Below are 14,684 nucleotides of genomic sequence, written 5' to 3' on the forward strand. Positions count from 1 at the left end.
TCCTCTTTTTTGCTTGCTGAAATATGGTAACCCTAGGCTACAGATGCTTTGCCGGCAGCTATACTGCCAGAGCCCTCTAGTGTGGATGCAGCTTATGTCTACAACAGAAGGAGTATTTCTGTCAACAGAGTTGCACCGCTTCCCGCAACAATGTTAGCTCTGCTTCTGTCGGCACAGCTGTGTCTGCCTTGGGGTTTTTGCTGGCATAGCTGTCAGCTAGGGGCTGTGGTTCCCCCCATCCCACCCCCAACTGACATAGGTATGCTGACAGAACTCTGTAGAGTGGACCTGGCCTGACTGAAATGCCAATGTATGGAAGAGTAAGCGAAAGTGGAGGAAGTGGGCTGAGCCTGGAGAAGGAGTGTTGGCATGGGTGACAGCCTGCTATGGGGAATTACCTGAGAGTGAAATCCACAAAGACCTTTGAAGGGTGTAAAGATCAAGGAGCAAGAGGTATTTTGGGGAGCATTCAAAAAGGGCTTGAAGTAGGAGCAGTGGGGATGGAATGAAGAGAAGGAAACTGCCGAGCGACTCTCAGGAAACACTTCCTACCAGTGAAGTAAGACCATGAGATTCTAGTGTCCAAAAGGGGAGTGGTGGAAGCCCCATTGCTTGAGACATTTAAACGGGACAGCCCTACATTGATGGGGTGGTTGAATGGGCTTGATGTGACCTATGGTAATGGGTCTTGTCCATCGTTAATGCCTATGGTTCTTCTCTGCCTCTTTTGCATTCTGCCTTTTTGGGATTCAGTTTGAAGCCCATCTTCAACCTGAGGGACAGGAGCACCAGTTTGAAGACCTCAGTGCTGACCTGGTTAGGTAGACATTAGCCAGGGAGTCACCAGGCATGCTCCCCTCTGCAGGCAGCCTCTTGTGTTCTGTGGAGCTGCCTGAACTAAGTGTATTGTCATGTACAATCAGCTTCGTTATGTTGGCTAGTGCAGTATCGCAAGTCTGTTGCTGGATCAGTTGATCTCAACCTGCCCCTAGGGCAATCTTGGTTACTGTCCCCTCCCTTTTCTTCTGCCCCTCCACCCCCCAGCCCTCATCAGCTTAGGCCTTGGCTACACTTGGGAATTCACAGTGCTGCCGCGGCAGCGCTGTGATGCGCGAGTGTATTCGCGCCGCCAGTGCTGCGAGAGAGCTCTTGCAGCGCTGTATGTACTCCACCTCTCCGAGGGGAATAGCTTGCCGCGCTGCAAGTGCTGATTACACTGGCGCTTTACAGCGCTGCACTCGCTGCGCTCGGGGGGGGGGCGTTTTCACACCCCTGAGCGCAGCAAGTTGCAGCGCTGTACAGCGCCAGTGTAGCCAAGGCCTCAGTCAAGAGTGTACTAATGTTCCGATTTTGTCTGGTTTGGCAAATGAATTGCACAGCATCAGTGAATTGTTACGAATCATTAAAGGTGGGTGAAGTCTCAAGGTTCAAAGATGTGGCTCAGTTTGGAACAGGTCCCAAAAGTTTGGTGCTAATCCCACCTTTGAGACATTATCCAGGCGTCGTTGCTCTGGGAGGCACGCTTGGAATCTCCTGAGGATGGGTTTTCCTATCAGTTGCCCAGCACTTCCATCAGCTCCCCCAAATCCAAAGATCCTGCTGCCCGGAGAGACCCGTGGGGTTGTCAGTTGGCCTCTGCCACTGCCGTAGGGGGAAGTGGGACCTTCATAGACTCTCTGCAGGCGGGAGGGTGACATTCCTACATTTAAGGGTGCAGGATACAGAAAACATGTCAGTCAAGATACAAGCGCCATATACTAGGATAGTAGACCAGATTTTTTGCAGAGACAGACGTCATGTTGTGTTCACTTCTCAGTGCAATTTGTGACAGAGGAAACACCTACCATGAAAAAGACTTTGCTTTTGTTCTTTCTTTGGCGGGAGGGGTGTGTGTGTGTGGTGGTGGTGTTCTCTTTCATCTAAAATAAGTCATTCAGACTGAAATTGCTTTTTGTTTATTGTGTTTGGAGAAACACAATAGCTGTAGTCCTAACGCAGGCATCTTGCTGGGGAGCTGAATTCCGTTGTGTTTTCTGTAACATCACAGGAGCTGAGAGTAATCTGGGCCCTGAAAGAAGGCGAGAACCTGCCAAAAGGAACTCACAATAAAGGGAGAGACTTCTTTCTTGTGAGTAAAACACCTGCCAGGAATCTGCTAATTACACAATAACTTTATTATGTCCCACTCGGAAGAACAAACAGTACTTGAAGTCTGAGAAATTAGACTAAATGAATGCAGTCAGAATGTCTGAATGAAGCACATATTCTCTGGATCCTCTCAGAAGCTCCAAGAGAGTAAAATGACTTCAAGACTCTCTTCTTTGTTGCTAGCGCTACATAATAAAGTAATTGTGCAATTAGCAATAGATTAGTGACAGGAGAGAGACATTTTCTACTCGGCGCAGGTAGAAGGTGGAGCAGCTCTGCTCATCTTGGCTTAACCTTCTGTTAGCCCCTGGTAGCTTCCGGAAAACAGCAGAGACGCATCACCAGATGGCTGGGCTTTTTCTTCCCTTGGTGTCTGAATAAATTGCAGTGTGTTTGATTAGGGTGCTGAGGAATGCGTCCTTGCAAAAGCTTGCGTTGGATCCTTCTCATTCCCAAGCTCCTCACAGTTTCCCATTCATGCAAGACAGATGGCTGAGGCTTGCAATTTTCGGCTTTACCAGGGGCATGGGGAAATGGTGGTTGTGATCATGGGGCATGTGGAAAGAACATTTCATAATGATCCCTCCTGGCCTCTGAAGTCCCGTGCGGTTTTCTGGCCTTGAGAACTTTCCGTCATGAAAGCTGATGGGCAGTTTTACAACTGGGATTGTAAAAATCAGGGTGTGACTGAGGTTTGTAACATATTCTTGGGTTTGAGAAGCTGGACCCTGGCTATTAGGTCACCTGTCCCTTTCTTCAGGGCATCCTTTTGCGTATGAAAATGGGTGTGTGTTGGGGCGGGGTTAGAGCAGCCGTACTCTGGGATTTGGATGTGTGTGTGCATGTGCATGCTTGGAGGTGAGGAGGTCTGTGTTTGCAGGAAGTGGGCTGTATGTTTGCAGTGTTTGGGCCATTAGGGTGCCTGAGGGGAGGTTGAGTGTGCCCATTTGGCAGTGTTAGGATGAGTGCGTTTGCCCATGCTGGGGCACGTGTGGTTGGAGGGGTGTGTACATGTGGTGTTTTGGAGGGGGTGGTTTGTGAAAGGGCAGGGAGGTGTACACGGATGGTGAAGTATTTTGGGGTGTCTGAGAAGGAGAGGGGATTGGTGTTTGGGGTGTTAAGGTGATTGTGGATGTGGGTGCGTTGGGAGAAGGGAGGGAACTATTTGTGTGTAAGGGTCTACTGTGCAGGCTGCTGCAATGGTTCACCCGCCATGCAGTTCCCACTGGGTGACAAGTGTCAGCCCTTGGCTTAGAAGGACAGCGTGGAGAGAGACTCCGGGCTTCTCCATTAGTCCTGCTGCCCAGCAGTCTGACCGAGTGGCGAGATCGATAAAGCATCCCTGGACGTGAGCAGCAGATGGGGAACGGGGAGTTAAAAAGGGCTTGAGATGGCAACAGTCAAATTAGAGAAGATGGGGAGGAGGAACGCTCCTGAGCCTATTACAGCTCAGCCCAAAGCTTGCTCCAATTGCTGCCTGGCTCTGCACCATGCTTGGGGCTTGCTCCTGGTGCTGGCTGTGGGTTCTTGTGGCAGAGGTGGAGAGAGGCGGAGCGGGGAGAAGCCAACACTGGAGTGCCAGCAAGGAGAAGCTCTGCCAGTGGGAAAATCCTCCTGTAGCCTCTTCTCAGGCAAGAGCAGGCCAACAAGTTGATGGCAGGTGGAGAAGGTTGGGGGGATTCCCCTGGATTGCAGTCAGAGAGCACTGGCTGTTTTTCTTCTCCCGCTGTCTGTGAATGCTCTGGCTTCGGAGGGGCTTCGGTGGAGAGGGTGTGGGTTGCTCAGCACACAGTTAGGAAGGAGCGGGGTGCATTTCCATCACTGTGCAATTCACTCAGGATTGACTCCTATGGATCACAGGTTCCCAAGCACATCAGCTGCATCGAGCGGTTGTGTACATACAGGCAGGGAAAGAGGGAAAGAGGAGGTGTACCTGGGTGGTGAGAGGGAAACGTCATCTGAGCACAGCGTGTGACCCAGGAAGCCCTATTTGTGAATGCTGCTTCTCCAGTCTGCGCTCTCGGTCCCCTGTTTAATCTCTCGGTTCTCATATCACGCCCAGCACGGTAGTATATGAACACCACAGAGGCTGAACTGTCCTGCAGGGCCTAAAGACGGTGGCCCTCCAGGGCAGGGCTGAAGCCTGTTCTGTTGCTGCCCGTGCTGTAGTTCTGGAGGGAGAGGACTTTGGTCTCCAGGATTCAGTCTGGCTCGCTCACCGGAATGGTGAACGGGACGGGCTCTCCCCAGGACCCATGCATTGGCTGGGAGATTCCCAGGATAATTAATCCTGTTCAGGAGGTTAGATTAGTCTTTGTCCAGCTGACGCCACCAACCTGGGTGAACTGTATGTAACAGTGAACAGAAGAACCACACAGGGATCTGGGCCGCTTGTCTCTTCATTGTGTTGTCTGATGTTTTTGTGTGTGATGGATCTAGGTCCCGTGGCAGTGATCAGCGGGGAGGAGGATTCTGCCAGTCCCCTCCATCATATCAACCATGGCATCACCACACCCTCGTCGCTGGATGCTGGCCCGGACACGGTGGTGATCGGCATGACCCGTATCCCCGTCATCGAGAACCCCCAGTACTTCAGGCAAGGCCACAACTGCCACAAGCCAGACACATGTGAGTGCCTTATTCAGCTGGATTCTTCTGCTTACGTGAGGACAAGAATGGGGGCAGGGGTGGGGGAAGAGAAGTGGGTGGAGAAAGAAGGATGAGGAGGAAGAGGTAAAGGAAGAAGAGGATGTGGGGGAGGGTAATGGGTCTTGTATGGTCCAGAAATGAAAGTGAACCCTAAGGTAAATCTCAGGTCTCAAAAATCACAACATACATGAAGGTGCTTCAGAAGGAGAATTCCCACCCTCACCCTCCACTCCACTTTCATCCTCCTACCACCACCCGCTAATCACCTTCCCCATTCAGGACAGAGACAGCCTAGAATGGAGCCTACAGACGTTTGCTTTGGGCACTGCACCAGAGGCGTGAGCCAGTGCAACTTGAGAGCACAAGGCATTAGAGAGACCTGCTTCCCATGTGTGATAAGAATGCATCTACCCTTCCTTCTCCAACAATTCCCTACCCTCATAGCAGCGGGATTGCCTCCTTGAACACCCTGCAGCCCAAAGGGCAAACACAGCAGTGTCTACAGGTAGGGCAGATACACAGAAAACACTTGGAGCAGGAGAGCAACAGATTCGGACACTCCATTTCTTACACTCAGGGGGGCCTCTGAAAAGCTTGAAATCTGCATTGTGAGCAAAATCCATTAAATAGCAAATATCTTCCACACGAGGTGATAAACTGTCCATCCCAGCTTAGCGGGAGCCCTCATAAACTCTGATAGTAAAAGTGAAGGGCTATTAAAAAAGATGCACTCTTGGTCACCACATACCACGACTGCTTCCCGGGCCACTGTCTTTCAATACGTGGAGCCCATTCACAGTCAGTGGATCAGATACAAACCTCTCGCTGCACCCTCAGCCTTTGCCAATTCCTAGAAGCAACCACCCCGCACTCCAGTTATTGTTCAGGTTCTTGGAATATTTTGCATTTCTTGGTTCAAGTCAGGATTGGATGTAACAAAATGTCACAAGGAAAGTTATTGTCACTATCTTTCCGGGCTGACCAGAAGCAGGAAGTACCAGGGATCTTGCTGGAGAGCCAGACTTCCAGTCTGTTTTTGCCAACTCGGGAGGCTGGAAAAATTTGAGTCAGCCACTGAGCTTTAAGGTGTTCGCAGGAATCAAACTTCCACACCATTAGAAATTCACCCAGTACTGAACATTAGGCAAGAAGTTGGTTCTCCATGGCTTCCTCTTTTGCAATCAGATAAGCCCGAACAGCATCCCTTTCCCCTCCTGCTGAGATGTCAAGGGCTGGTCCTATCGCTGACACTCACAAGAACTGATAGAGAGAAACATGAGCTGGACCTCCAATCCTGGACTGTTGCTTGTTGCACTTCAATCACCAGAGCAATGGGGTGTATCCAGTTACTGTGCCTGGCTTTCCCTTTGATTTGTATTTTAATGTATTTCTTTTGGTCTGTTTGTACAGGGATGGGGTGGAGTGTTTTGGTTAGGCAGAAGGAGCCAAATAGTGTGGTATTTCTGTATCATATTTATGTTTTATATTTCTTATAGCACCTCATCTCAAAACACTTTACAGACTCTGATGGCTTTGATTCTCTGCTTTCTCTCTCTCAACTCTGTAATCTATGGTATTTCATAGTACACCAACCATTTTGGTGTGTAAGCGCCATTGTAGTAGTGGTGGTTGAAAGTCAAAGGATTCAATTTACTCTGAGTTTTGTGGGGCTGCCCGGGAAGTAAATCGCAGCAGAATTTTCACGAAATGGTCCGAAAGTTTCACGGGTTCCATTTGATTAAGATCTGAAAAGTTCAATATGCAGCAGAACCATGAGGGGCTGGAATCTGGATCATTTAACCGGGCCACATGGGGAGAATATAACATTGTCAATAAATACATGCACAACAGATTACAGGGGAAGCACTTGCCTCTCTGCTTACCTGCCTGGAATCATCTGCACGGTTCTATGTTTCTGGCATTAGTTTAGTATATTTTAGTGCCCAATCCTGCAGCTCTTATTCAGACCTGTGACTTCAGTAGCAGTGTGGCCTGAGCCCTGGAAAGTATTATAGTTCACCTTTACAATAAATAAAACCAACCAGGCTCTTTGGAGCTTCCATTTGGTTTTTATTTTACCCAAGCTGTTCTGCCCAGCCCTCATTTGGCGTGTTGGGTCTGGCTGGAGGTGAGTGACTGTTCCCATTCACCCAGCATTTTACACATTGGACCTCTGGTTTGCTCCTCTTAAAATATTTCTCCCTCCTCCCCCTTCCCTCTGTGAAGGAGAGGTGAAGCCCTTTAGATAGGCAAGCCTATTAATACCCAGCAGAGTCCATCCAGAAAAGGGGCTGATACAATGCCTGGACATACCAGTGCCAGTTAGCCCCTGCCCTTCTGATCACTGCCTTCCTGCTAAGTCCACTAGCTGGATATTAGACTATGAAGCCTATCGCTAGCAATGGCATTTACCCCCACATAACCTGTAGAGCCCAGGTTCACATACAGGTTTTGTTAACGTATCATCTATAGACACTGGAACGTGGCTTCTCTCTTTTTTAGCTTGGTCCTCCTCCCTGGTTGGCTGTGACGCTGGATGTTTGGGCTGAGGACACTCAGACACCTGTTACTGAATTACAGTGAGGAGAGAAAACTCTCTGTGCTTAATGCAGTATTAATAGTACATTGGTGTGATATAGATTTCCGTCACCCTCTGCACTAACAAACATCGCTTATCATGCGGGAATGATGGATGTTTATTCCCAGCCACTTAGTTCTGCATAATGGAATTGCAGATGAAATATGGAAAGTGGCTTGCTGCCTGCTAAGCTTTGCCCCCTCTTGCTGCTTCTGCACAAACCTGTCCTGCGGGGGGTACTCTTACAGACCCATTAATTACTGCTGTCTGCGAGGAGACAGACGTTTGCTTCTGACTATGGATGTGCTGGGGTTTTTTCCCTGTCAATACGATGAAGGATGCTGGAGCTCTCTCTCTCACCTGTGATTTTCTGGGAGCTCCTGAGACCAGGGCCTTTCTCTCACTCACCTACTTGCTGCTGCTTCCAGAATTAGACAGACAGAAGGGAAGAGTCATTCTTCCCTTCCTAGATGTGGGTTTGGGGAAAGGGCCTGGAAGCAAATGTGCCACCCTGTCCCTGTGTTGGGATGTATTGACACTTTGGGACCTCGTGCCCTCTGCTCCTTCCAGCCATAACTCCATGTGCACCGGTCAGCACCAGGGCTTGGAAGGATGCATTTTGTTAATAAATAAAAGCTTCAGCTTCAGTAGTTCTCACTCCCCTGCAGAGAGTTAAGCTGAGTGTCAAATTTAAGATGGGGCATGTTGATCTCAGAAGAATTGGTGGCAATATAGAGTCCCTTTTTTCTGGGATACGGAATAGGGATCAGGTGGGCATATCTGCTTACTGAGATCTCAGGGTATCGGAAGAGCAATAGGCATGGATGAATCTGTGCCTTCACTGTCATCTGGAAATAGTTGTGTTTCTTTTCTAAAATGCATGTAAGTTGTTTTGGGCTAGGGCACCGTATGGAAGGGAACTCATCACAATTCAGTGTGCAGTGGGTCAGAAGGTTCCACGAGTGATGCTGGTGCTGAAGCAAAACGTGACTCATTCTACCCTCCAACGTTTCCTGAAAACGGCAATTGGTTCCTGTGGGCAGGAAACTGCAGTTTGCTACAAAAATTAACCACACAATAGAAAAAATGGCAAGTGTCTGCCCAAGAGACATTAGCACTGATGCGGTACCCTGATGCTGGTGGGAGGGACCAAATGTCACTGTTTTGACCATGGACAGCTGTGCTTGTTGACAGCAATGGAGACTTTCCACTCTAGCTCCAATTTGCCAGTCCCCACCAGACTAAAAAGGATCCATTTTGCCCCCGACTCTGATTCCAGGTGGGTGATGGAAGAAGCTGGACATTTCTTAGATCTAAAAGCTTCAGAGAAGTTTTGGATGAAAAGGTTTGGAGGCTGACCTTGCTTTTGATAATGGTAATAAGCACCGGCTATGTTGAGGAGATTATTTATTAGAATCTCTTGAGTCTGTACCATCAGGTTCTATGCAAACACGGTAGCTAACATTCAGTTGGCTTCCTGTTTTGTCAGAACAGCAGTATCCCAGGGAGCAATCGTTCTTGAGGAAAACTGGCTTTTCTGAGACTGTTCCAGGGCAAAGCTAGGAAGAAAAGGCCTCTAAAAAATGAAAAATACTTTCCAAGAAGGGATCCGAACTTTTCTGAAACTCAGGCATTTCTCAGTTTGCGTCTGGGGTGAAGGGTCAGTCGGGGCTGCTCTCTCAGAACAGGACGCTCTGGCCCCAGTAAAAACAGTGATGCTGGAGTCATTCAGAGCCTTCTTTGATTTTGTTGTTGCTGCTGCTGCAGACTGGGCACGACGGTTGTTTGGTTTGCTTTCCTCTGTCGGGACTGGTGCAGCCTTAGCACTGCGATGCATTCACCATGTGGGCGGAGCCGATGTCCTTCTATAGAATACTAATGAGGGTTTTTTTTACAACCGCATTTATTACAGGCTGCCCTGACATAATTGCATATTCGAAGTTAGTAATTACACGTATTCACACTAATTAAGTAATTAGATATAATTACGCTAACTGTAAATACATGGTAATCGGCTAAAAAGAAGTACTTCAGAAAAACCAAGGCAAATCACACAATAAAGACACCATCAGCAGCCTTTCCGCACATCACTCTGTCTTTATCTTGCATTTGGAGTGCAGTTTGAAAGGGAATCTGTGATCCATTCAAAAATCATACTCTTTAAACAAACGGATTTCCTCCCCTGTCTCTAATAACACTAGAGAGTCAAAATGGGAGAGGATTTTTAAAAATCCAGTTTTCCTCTCACTGCTGATGCTCTTTGTTCACCAGTTGTATTTTCTTTAGTTTGGACAAAGGAAACTGACTAAGTCCATTCCATTTTGCTTGTAATCAGTTTTGCTCCCAGGTTCTCCAAGATGCACATCTTAGGTTGCAAATGTTTGCAGTTTATTTGTATGAAAACAACTGTTTTCACTGCTAATAGAAGAGGAAACGTTCCTGGGGGCAGGTAGGGTTTGGAAAAATGTATTTCCACCAAATGTAAATTTTGAGCAAACTTTGAGCTGATGACAGAGGCCCTTTAACTCTTAATGAGCAGCCCAGAGTAACTGAATTATAGTAGACGCAGCCTTCGAGTAGACTGAATCCCCTCTCAGAACCCCTTGCAAGTCCTACTGACACTCACGTACACAAGCACTGACCCCTCTCTCTGCTCCTTCGGAAAAGCCTTAACCTTCCCAGAGACTCGAGTTCCCTTCACTTCTCTCTGAGGTTTGGCTGTGGCGCTTTCTTGTGGGGTACATCAGCATTCTATGCTGCCATCCCTCATGGTCCATGTGTGTCTGAGGTCATTAGGGGACTTAGTGGGGAGGTTTGAGCTGAGGCCTTCTCAGTACGTTGATGACACCTAATTGAGCATCTCCACCTCCACCAACCCAGGGAGGGCGATCAGGTGTCTCGGAGTTTAGATGAGGGTGGGGCATAGATGAAAGTGAGCTGGGTTAAAGTGAAGTGTTTATGGGGAGTGAGGGAAGCAGCAGGATGATGAGACTGAGTTGATGCCATGCCTCCAGTTTGAGGCTGTGTTCATTTTTTATGACCTCCGCTCACAACTGGAAGGTCGGGTTAGATTCCCAGCTGCTTTTGAAGGATAAAAGAATAGCAATGGTCAAGGCACCTTTGTCCATCTAGATCTGACGAGGAGGCTGTGCCCGTTTCTCTTGGATGTGAATTTAGCTGTCATGATTGATGCCTTTGTCACCTCTAGATCAGACTGCTGCGGAGTGCTCCGTCCCCCTACCCACAGTAAGCACTTCTTCTGCCTGCCTCCCCATTGCTGCCCAGCCGCCAGCCTTTCCACTGCCAGAAACCCTCTTGAGCTTCCCTGGACAAGAGTTCTCACTGATGGCTGCTGCCCAGCCCTGATTGTCAGGTTCGGAGGTGGGGTGGAGACCACGTATGAAATAGGCTCCCTGGGGAAGTAGTGGAAACCCTGTCTCTAGAGTTATTTACACAAAACATAGGCGATCTTACATTGACAAGTGGGTGGAGGAGTAGATCTAATAAGTCTCTTCCATCTCTTCAGCACTTATGTCTAGGAGGTTTCTGGCTTGGCTCCATGCAAAAATCCTGACTTCAACATTCGCCTTCTAGCAGCTGGAAAACCTCTGTGATCCTGAACTAGAATCCTGCTTCCAAACCTTGCAAACCCCACCCCCCGCTCCAGAGTAGTCTCTGCTGGAAACTGCTTAGAATGCCAAGGGCTAACGACAGTCTCTTGGGAACAGATTTTAATGTTCAAACCTCACAAGCAATGAAGCAGAACTGAGCAGTGCAGAGTGGCAGAATGAGGAAAGCGCAGGGCCCCACTCATCCCTTCATGCCCGCCTCCTCTGCCTCATTCTCCTGACTGACAGCTGAAAGGAAAGGTCCTTTTGGTCACTGGCTTGTCCATCCAGCTCTCTCTACCTATGGTCAGCTCTCAGCTGGTTTCTCTCTCTCTGCTGCACTCTCCAGTATTCCTTATCTGTAAGCATTTGTTCTCCATCCCATTCACCCAGGGGAGGAAGGGAGAGAGAAATGGCAACAAATGCCAGAGCTGAGAAGTCAAACCAATCTCAGGCGGAGAGTGACAGACTGATCATCCAGACCCATTCAAGAGCTTTTCTGAATTGCAATTTGACCCTCAGGATTAAAACCACTGGGAGTTGGTCTTCTGCCTTTCCTGCCATGGGCCATCAGCTTGCTATTGAGCCAAAGGAGTAGCAGGCTGCAGTGGAATGGCTGGCAGGTGCATTCTGCCCACGTACACCAGGACTATTGGCCAGTACTGCAGGTGTTTCTACATGGATCCATTCAGGAGAAGCCAAACAATTAAGGAGGAAAATTCCTGTCCTGCCTGTCTCTGCCCAAACCCTGCAGGCATTGCAAGGCATTGTGGTAGCCAATAATGCAGTGCCTGGTGGGACAGGCCCGCCCTACTCCTAATGTGACACACATGCTGTCTCTATTTGCATACAAGCAAATCACCTCCTGCAGCTGTGAGGATGGGCTCTGAGGGAGTTAGATCCTACCACTGTTATTTTAATGTGTGTTTATTGAAGATGTTTGTAGCAACAAAACAGATCAAAGGCAGCAAAGCACAACGCCAGCCCGCACCAGGAACTGAAGCTGACAGCACATCTGTGGCGGGTGATGCTGCATCCGGAAGCCACGCTCCTGAGTGCAGCGAATCCAATTCCATTAGAAAACAAACCATTAACTCAGCCATAACTCAGTTATGTGCTGCTGACACTGACCTGCCAGCAGGGAGACAATGCTCATGAAGGGACGAGACCCACATACAGACATCAAACAACGAGCAAAGTCTTCCCCTAAACACACATCCTCTGGCCCCAGAGTCACTCCTGAGGCCCCTTTAATCCTGGCATGTCCAAAGGTGACAGCTAGTGTTGGCTTGCCTGAGGTGATTTTAGAACGGAGCCAAAGCTCTACGGAGGGGGCCTGTAAGCTGTACGAAGAAGCAAAGCAAGGAAAGGCCTTCAGCATATTTCCTATTGGGCCAGAGAGGCTCTAGCACTCCAGGCTGCTGTCGCTCATCAGAAGCCCTGTCTGTCCATCAAGAAAAGGGTAGTTTGATCCTTCCCACTTCAGCAGTATGGGAGCAAACTCTTCCACACGAGAATAATGATTAAACTTGAAAGCTACTTGGCTGCAGCAAGGATGTGTATATACTCACTTGCCACCCTGGGCACATCCACACTTTACCTGCACACTCATTTGCACACCTGTGACACTCATTTATCTGTAGTCTGTCCCACCTATGTATTGCAATCACATACCCATCATCCTTACTTCTGTGCCCTCCGACGTACATATTGATTTGCGTACATATGCATGCTCACTCATATACTGTAGTGACAGGCATGGTATAAAACCGTAGCTGGATTAGCTACAGGCACTCACTCACCAATGCATGTGCTCTCACACGTACATTCACACCCACTTATCAGACGCCTCTGCTCACAGATAACTTTGCACCTGTGAATTTTCTACTTTCTGCTGAGCACGCTTGCCAGTTCTGGCACCACCCTCCCCACCCCCACCCCTCCCATGCAAGCCCAGCAATGGCAGCAGGCACATTGACATGAGGCCTGGGCAGCTTCAGGTATTGCCCCTACCTGTCAAAAATGGCTGTCTCTGCAATTTCTGGGGGTGGGGGTGGGGTGAAGGGTTTTCATGAACTGGCAAGAGAGACTGGATTTTCAATTCTGGCAGGTCATAAACTGTGAGGCATTGTGGGAGTGGTGGGGTGAGAAAGAAAGGATAGGGCAGGTGACAGAAGGAGGAGAGAGATTATCATGCTGTAAATTGGTGCCTGTTTAATCATTCGCTCACCTACGTATTGGTATTTTGTAATGTCTGTCCGGTTGAATTTGTCTCAGCTCCACTCTGTTCTTGGGGCTGAGGTCGGTGTCTGTGCCACAGAAAGACATAATGGTCTTCATCAGTCATTGCTGTCCTAGCTCAGAGCTCCGTCCTCTCCGCTTGGCATAATGGTGACACAGCAGCTTGTCCCGGGGCTATTGCTAACTCCTGCAGCCCTGATGCCAGTGATAATGAAGAAAGCTTTAGAATGATCTCCTAATGGCACATTGATTGTGTGAATTATGCTTTGGGTATTTCTAAAAATAGATGGTATGTCTGTATAGAGAGAGAACTTACCCATCAGCTATTTATTTATTGTGTTTTTTTTCCTGAATTTGGTTTGGCTTATAAAACTGAAGCATTCTGAAAGACCCTTGACCTGCCTGCTGTACCTACAGATCCATGATGCCCATGTAGTACATGGATGCTCTGATGTGGCTGTGGAATGTCGTGGTACCCAAGAAAGGGTTATTTTGTAGAAGCTAGTTGCCAGGTCCCAGGAGTTGCTTGGACACAATGTCATCCTCTCTTGGTATAATCCACCCAATGAGAGTTGCTTTTGCAGATGTAACATCACATCCTGCTGAAGAGTTATGGTTGGGTGAAGTCTTCCAGAGCTGATCTGAGTTGACTTGGTTTGAAGGAGATGCTCTCTCTGCTGGCAGTGCAGTTGAATTAAAGCTCCTAATAAAGACACCAATTATTAATGACAAGTCTAGGTGCCGGTTAGAAAAATTATTACTCCCAACATAGTGTAAGCATCTTTAGTAGCGCTGCCTCTCCCAATGGAGGTATAGTCTGGTACCCTAGAGCTGATGTAATGGTGATGGTTCATCAGCAGTCACAAGCACTGTCCATTTCCAATGCCGCTTTTAGACAGAGACCCCAGGAGTGGTTTCTCCTCAAAACAGCATTTTCAGAATATGACAGAACCCACAGTTCCAGTGGCGAAACCCAGGCAGAGATCAGGGTAGAAAGATGCTCTCCCCAATTGCAATAGGTTCACTCCAAAGAGCTCCTCGTGTCAAAGGGGACTCGCGTTCCATGGACCTGCACAGAGGTCTAGGAAAGGATGTGTGAACGGACTGTGAATGCTCAGCCAGTCCGATTGCTAAATGAGCTAGACAGTTTTTGTAAAGAGTGCGGCTGCCTCCTGTATCATGTAACAAAACTTGGCTATGGAGGATGCCGCATCTGTCACTATGCTACATGCCGCAGGCACTTGGAACAACCCAGTGGCAGACCCAAGGGTAGAATTGAGCTGAATCTAATCCAGTCTGCTACCTCTAACAGGGGCCAGTGTTGGGTGCTGCTGACAAGGGTGCCACAATACAGTGCACCCAGTCATGCAATAGTATTCTTACTGAGGGGGAGTGGAGTAGGGATTTCTTCCTGACTCCAGCTAGTGATCACTTGGTGCCATGAAGTCTGTGAGCTCTTG

The 14,684-nt window shown here is 48.5% G+C and overlaps 1 protein-coding gene across 1 annotated transcript in view; it reads left to right on the plus strand.

Annotated features, from left to right (window-relative positions):
* Positions 1-14,684, plus strand: part of NTRK3 (neurotrophic receptor tyrosine kinase 3) — a 344,511-nt gene that overhangs the window by 217,688 nt on the left and 112,139 nt on the right. Inside the window, 1 exon segment of the mRNA XM_026648558.1 lies at positions 4,588-4,776. Within this exon segment, the coding sequence (XP_026504343.1) occupies positions 4,588-4,776 (189 nt within the window).

Source organism: Terrapene carolina, unplaced genomic scaffold (genome assembly GCF_002925995.2).
Source record: "Terrapene carolina triunguis isolate 2854851 unplaced genomic scaffold, T_m_triunguis-2.0 Scaffold67, whole genome shotgun sequence".
NCBI lineage: Eukaryota > Metazoa > Chordata > Testudines > Emydidae > Terrapene > Terrapene triunguis.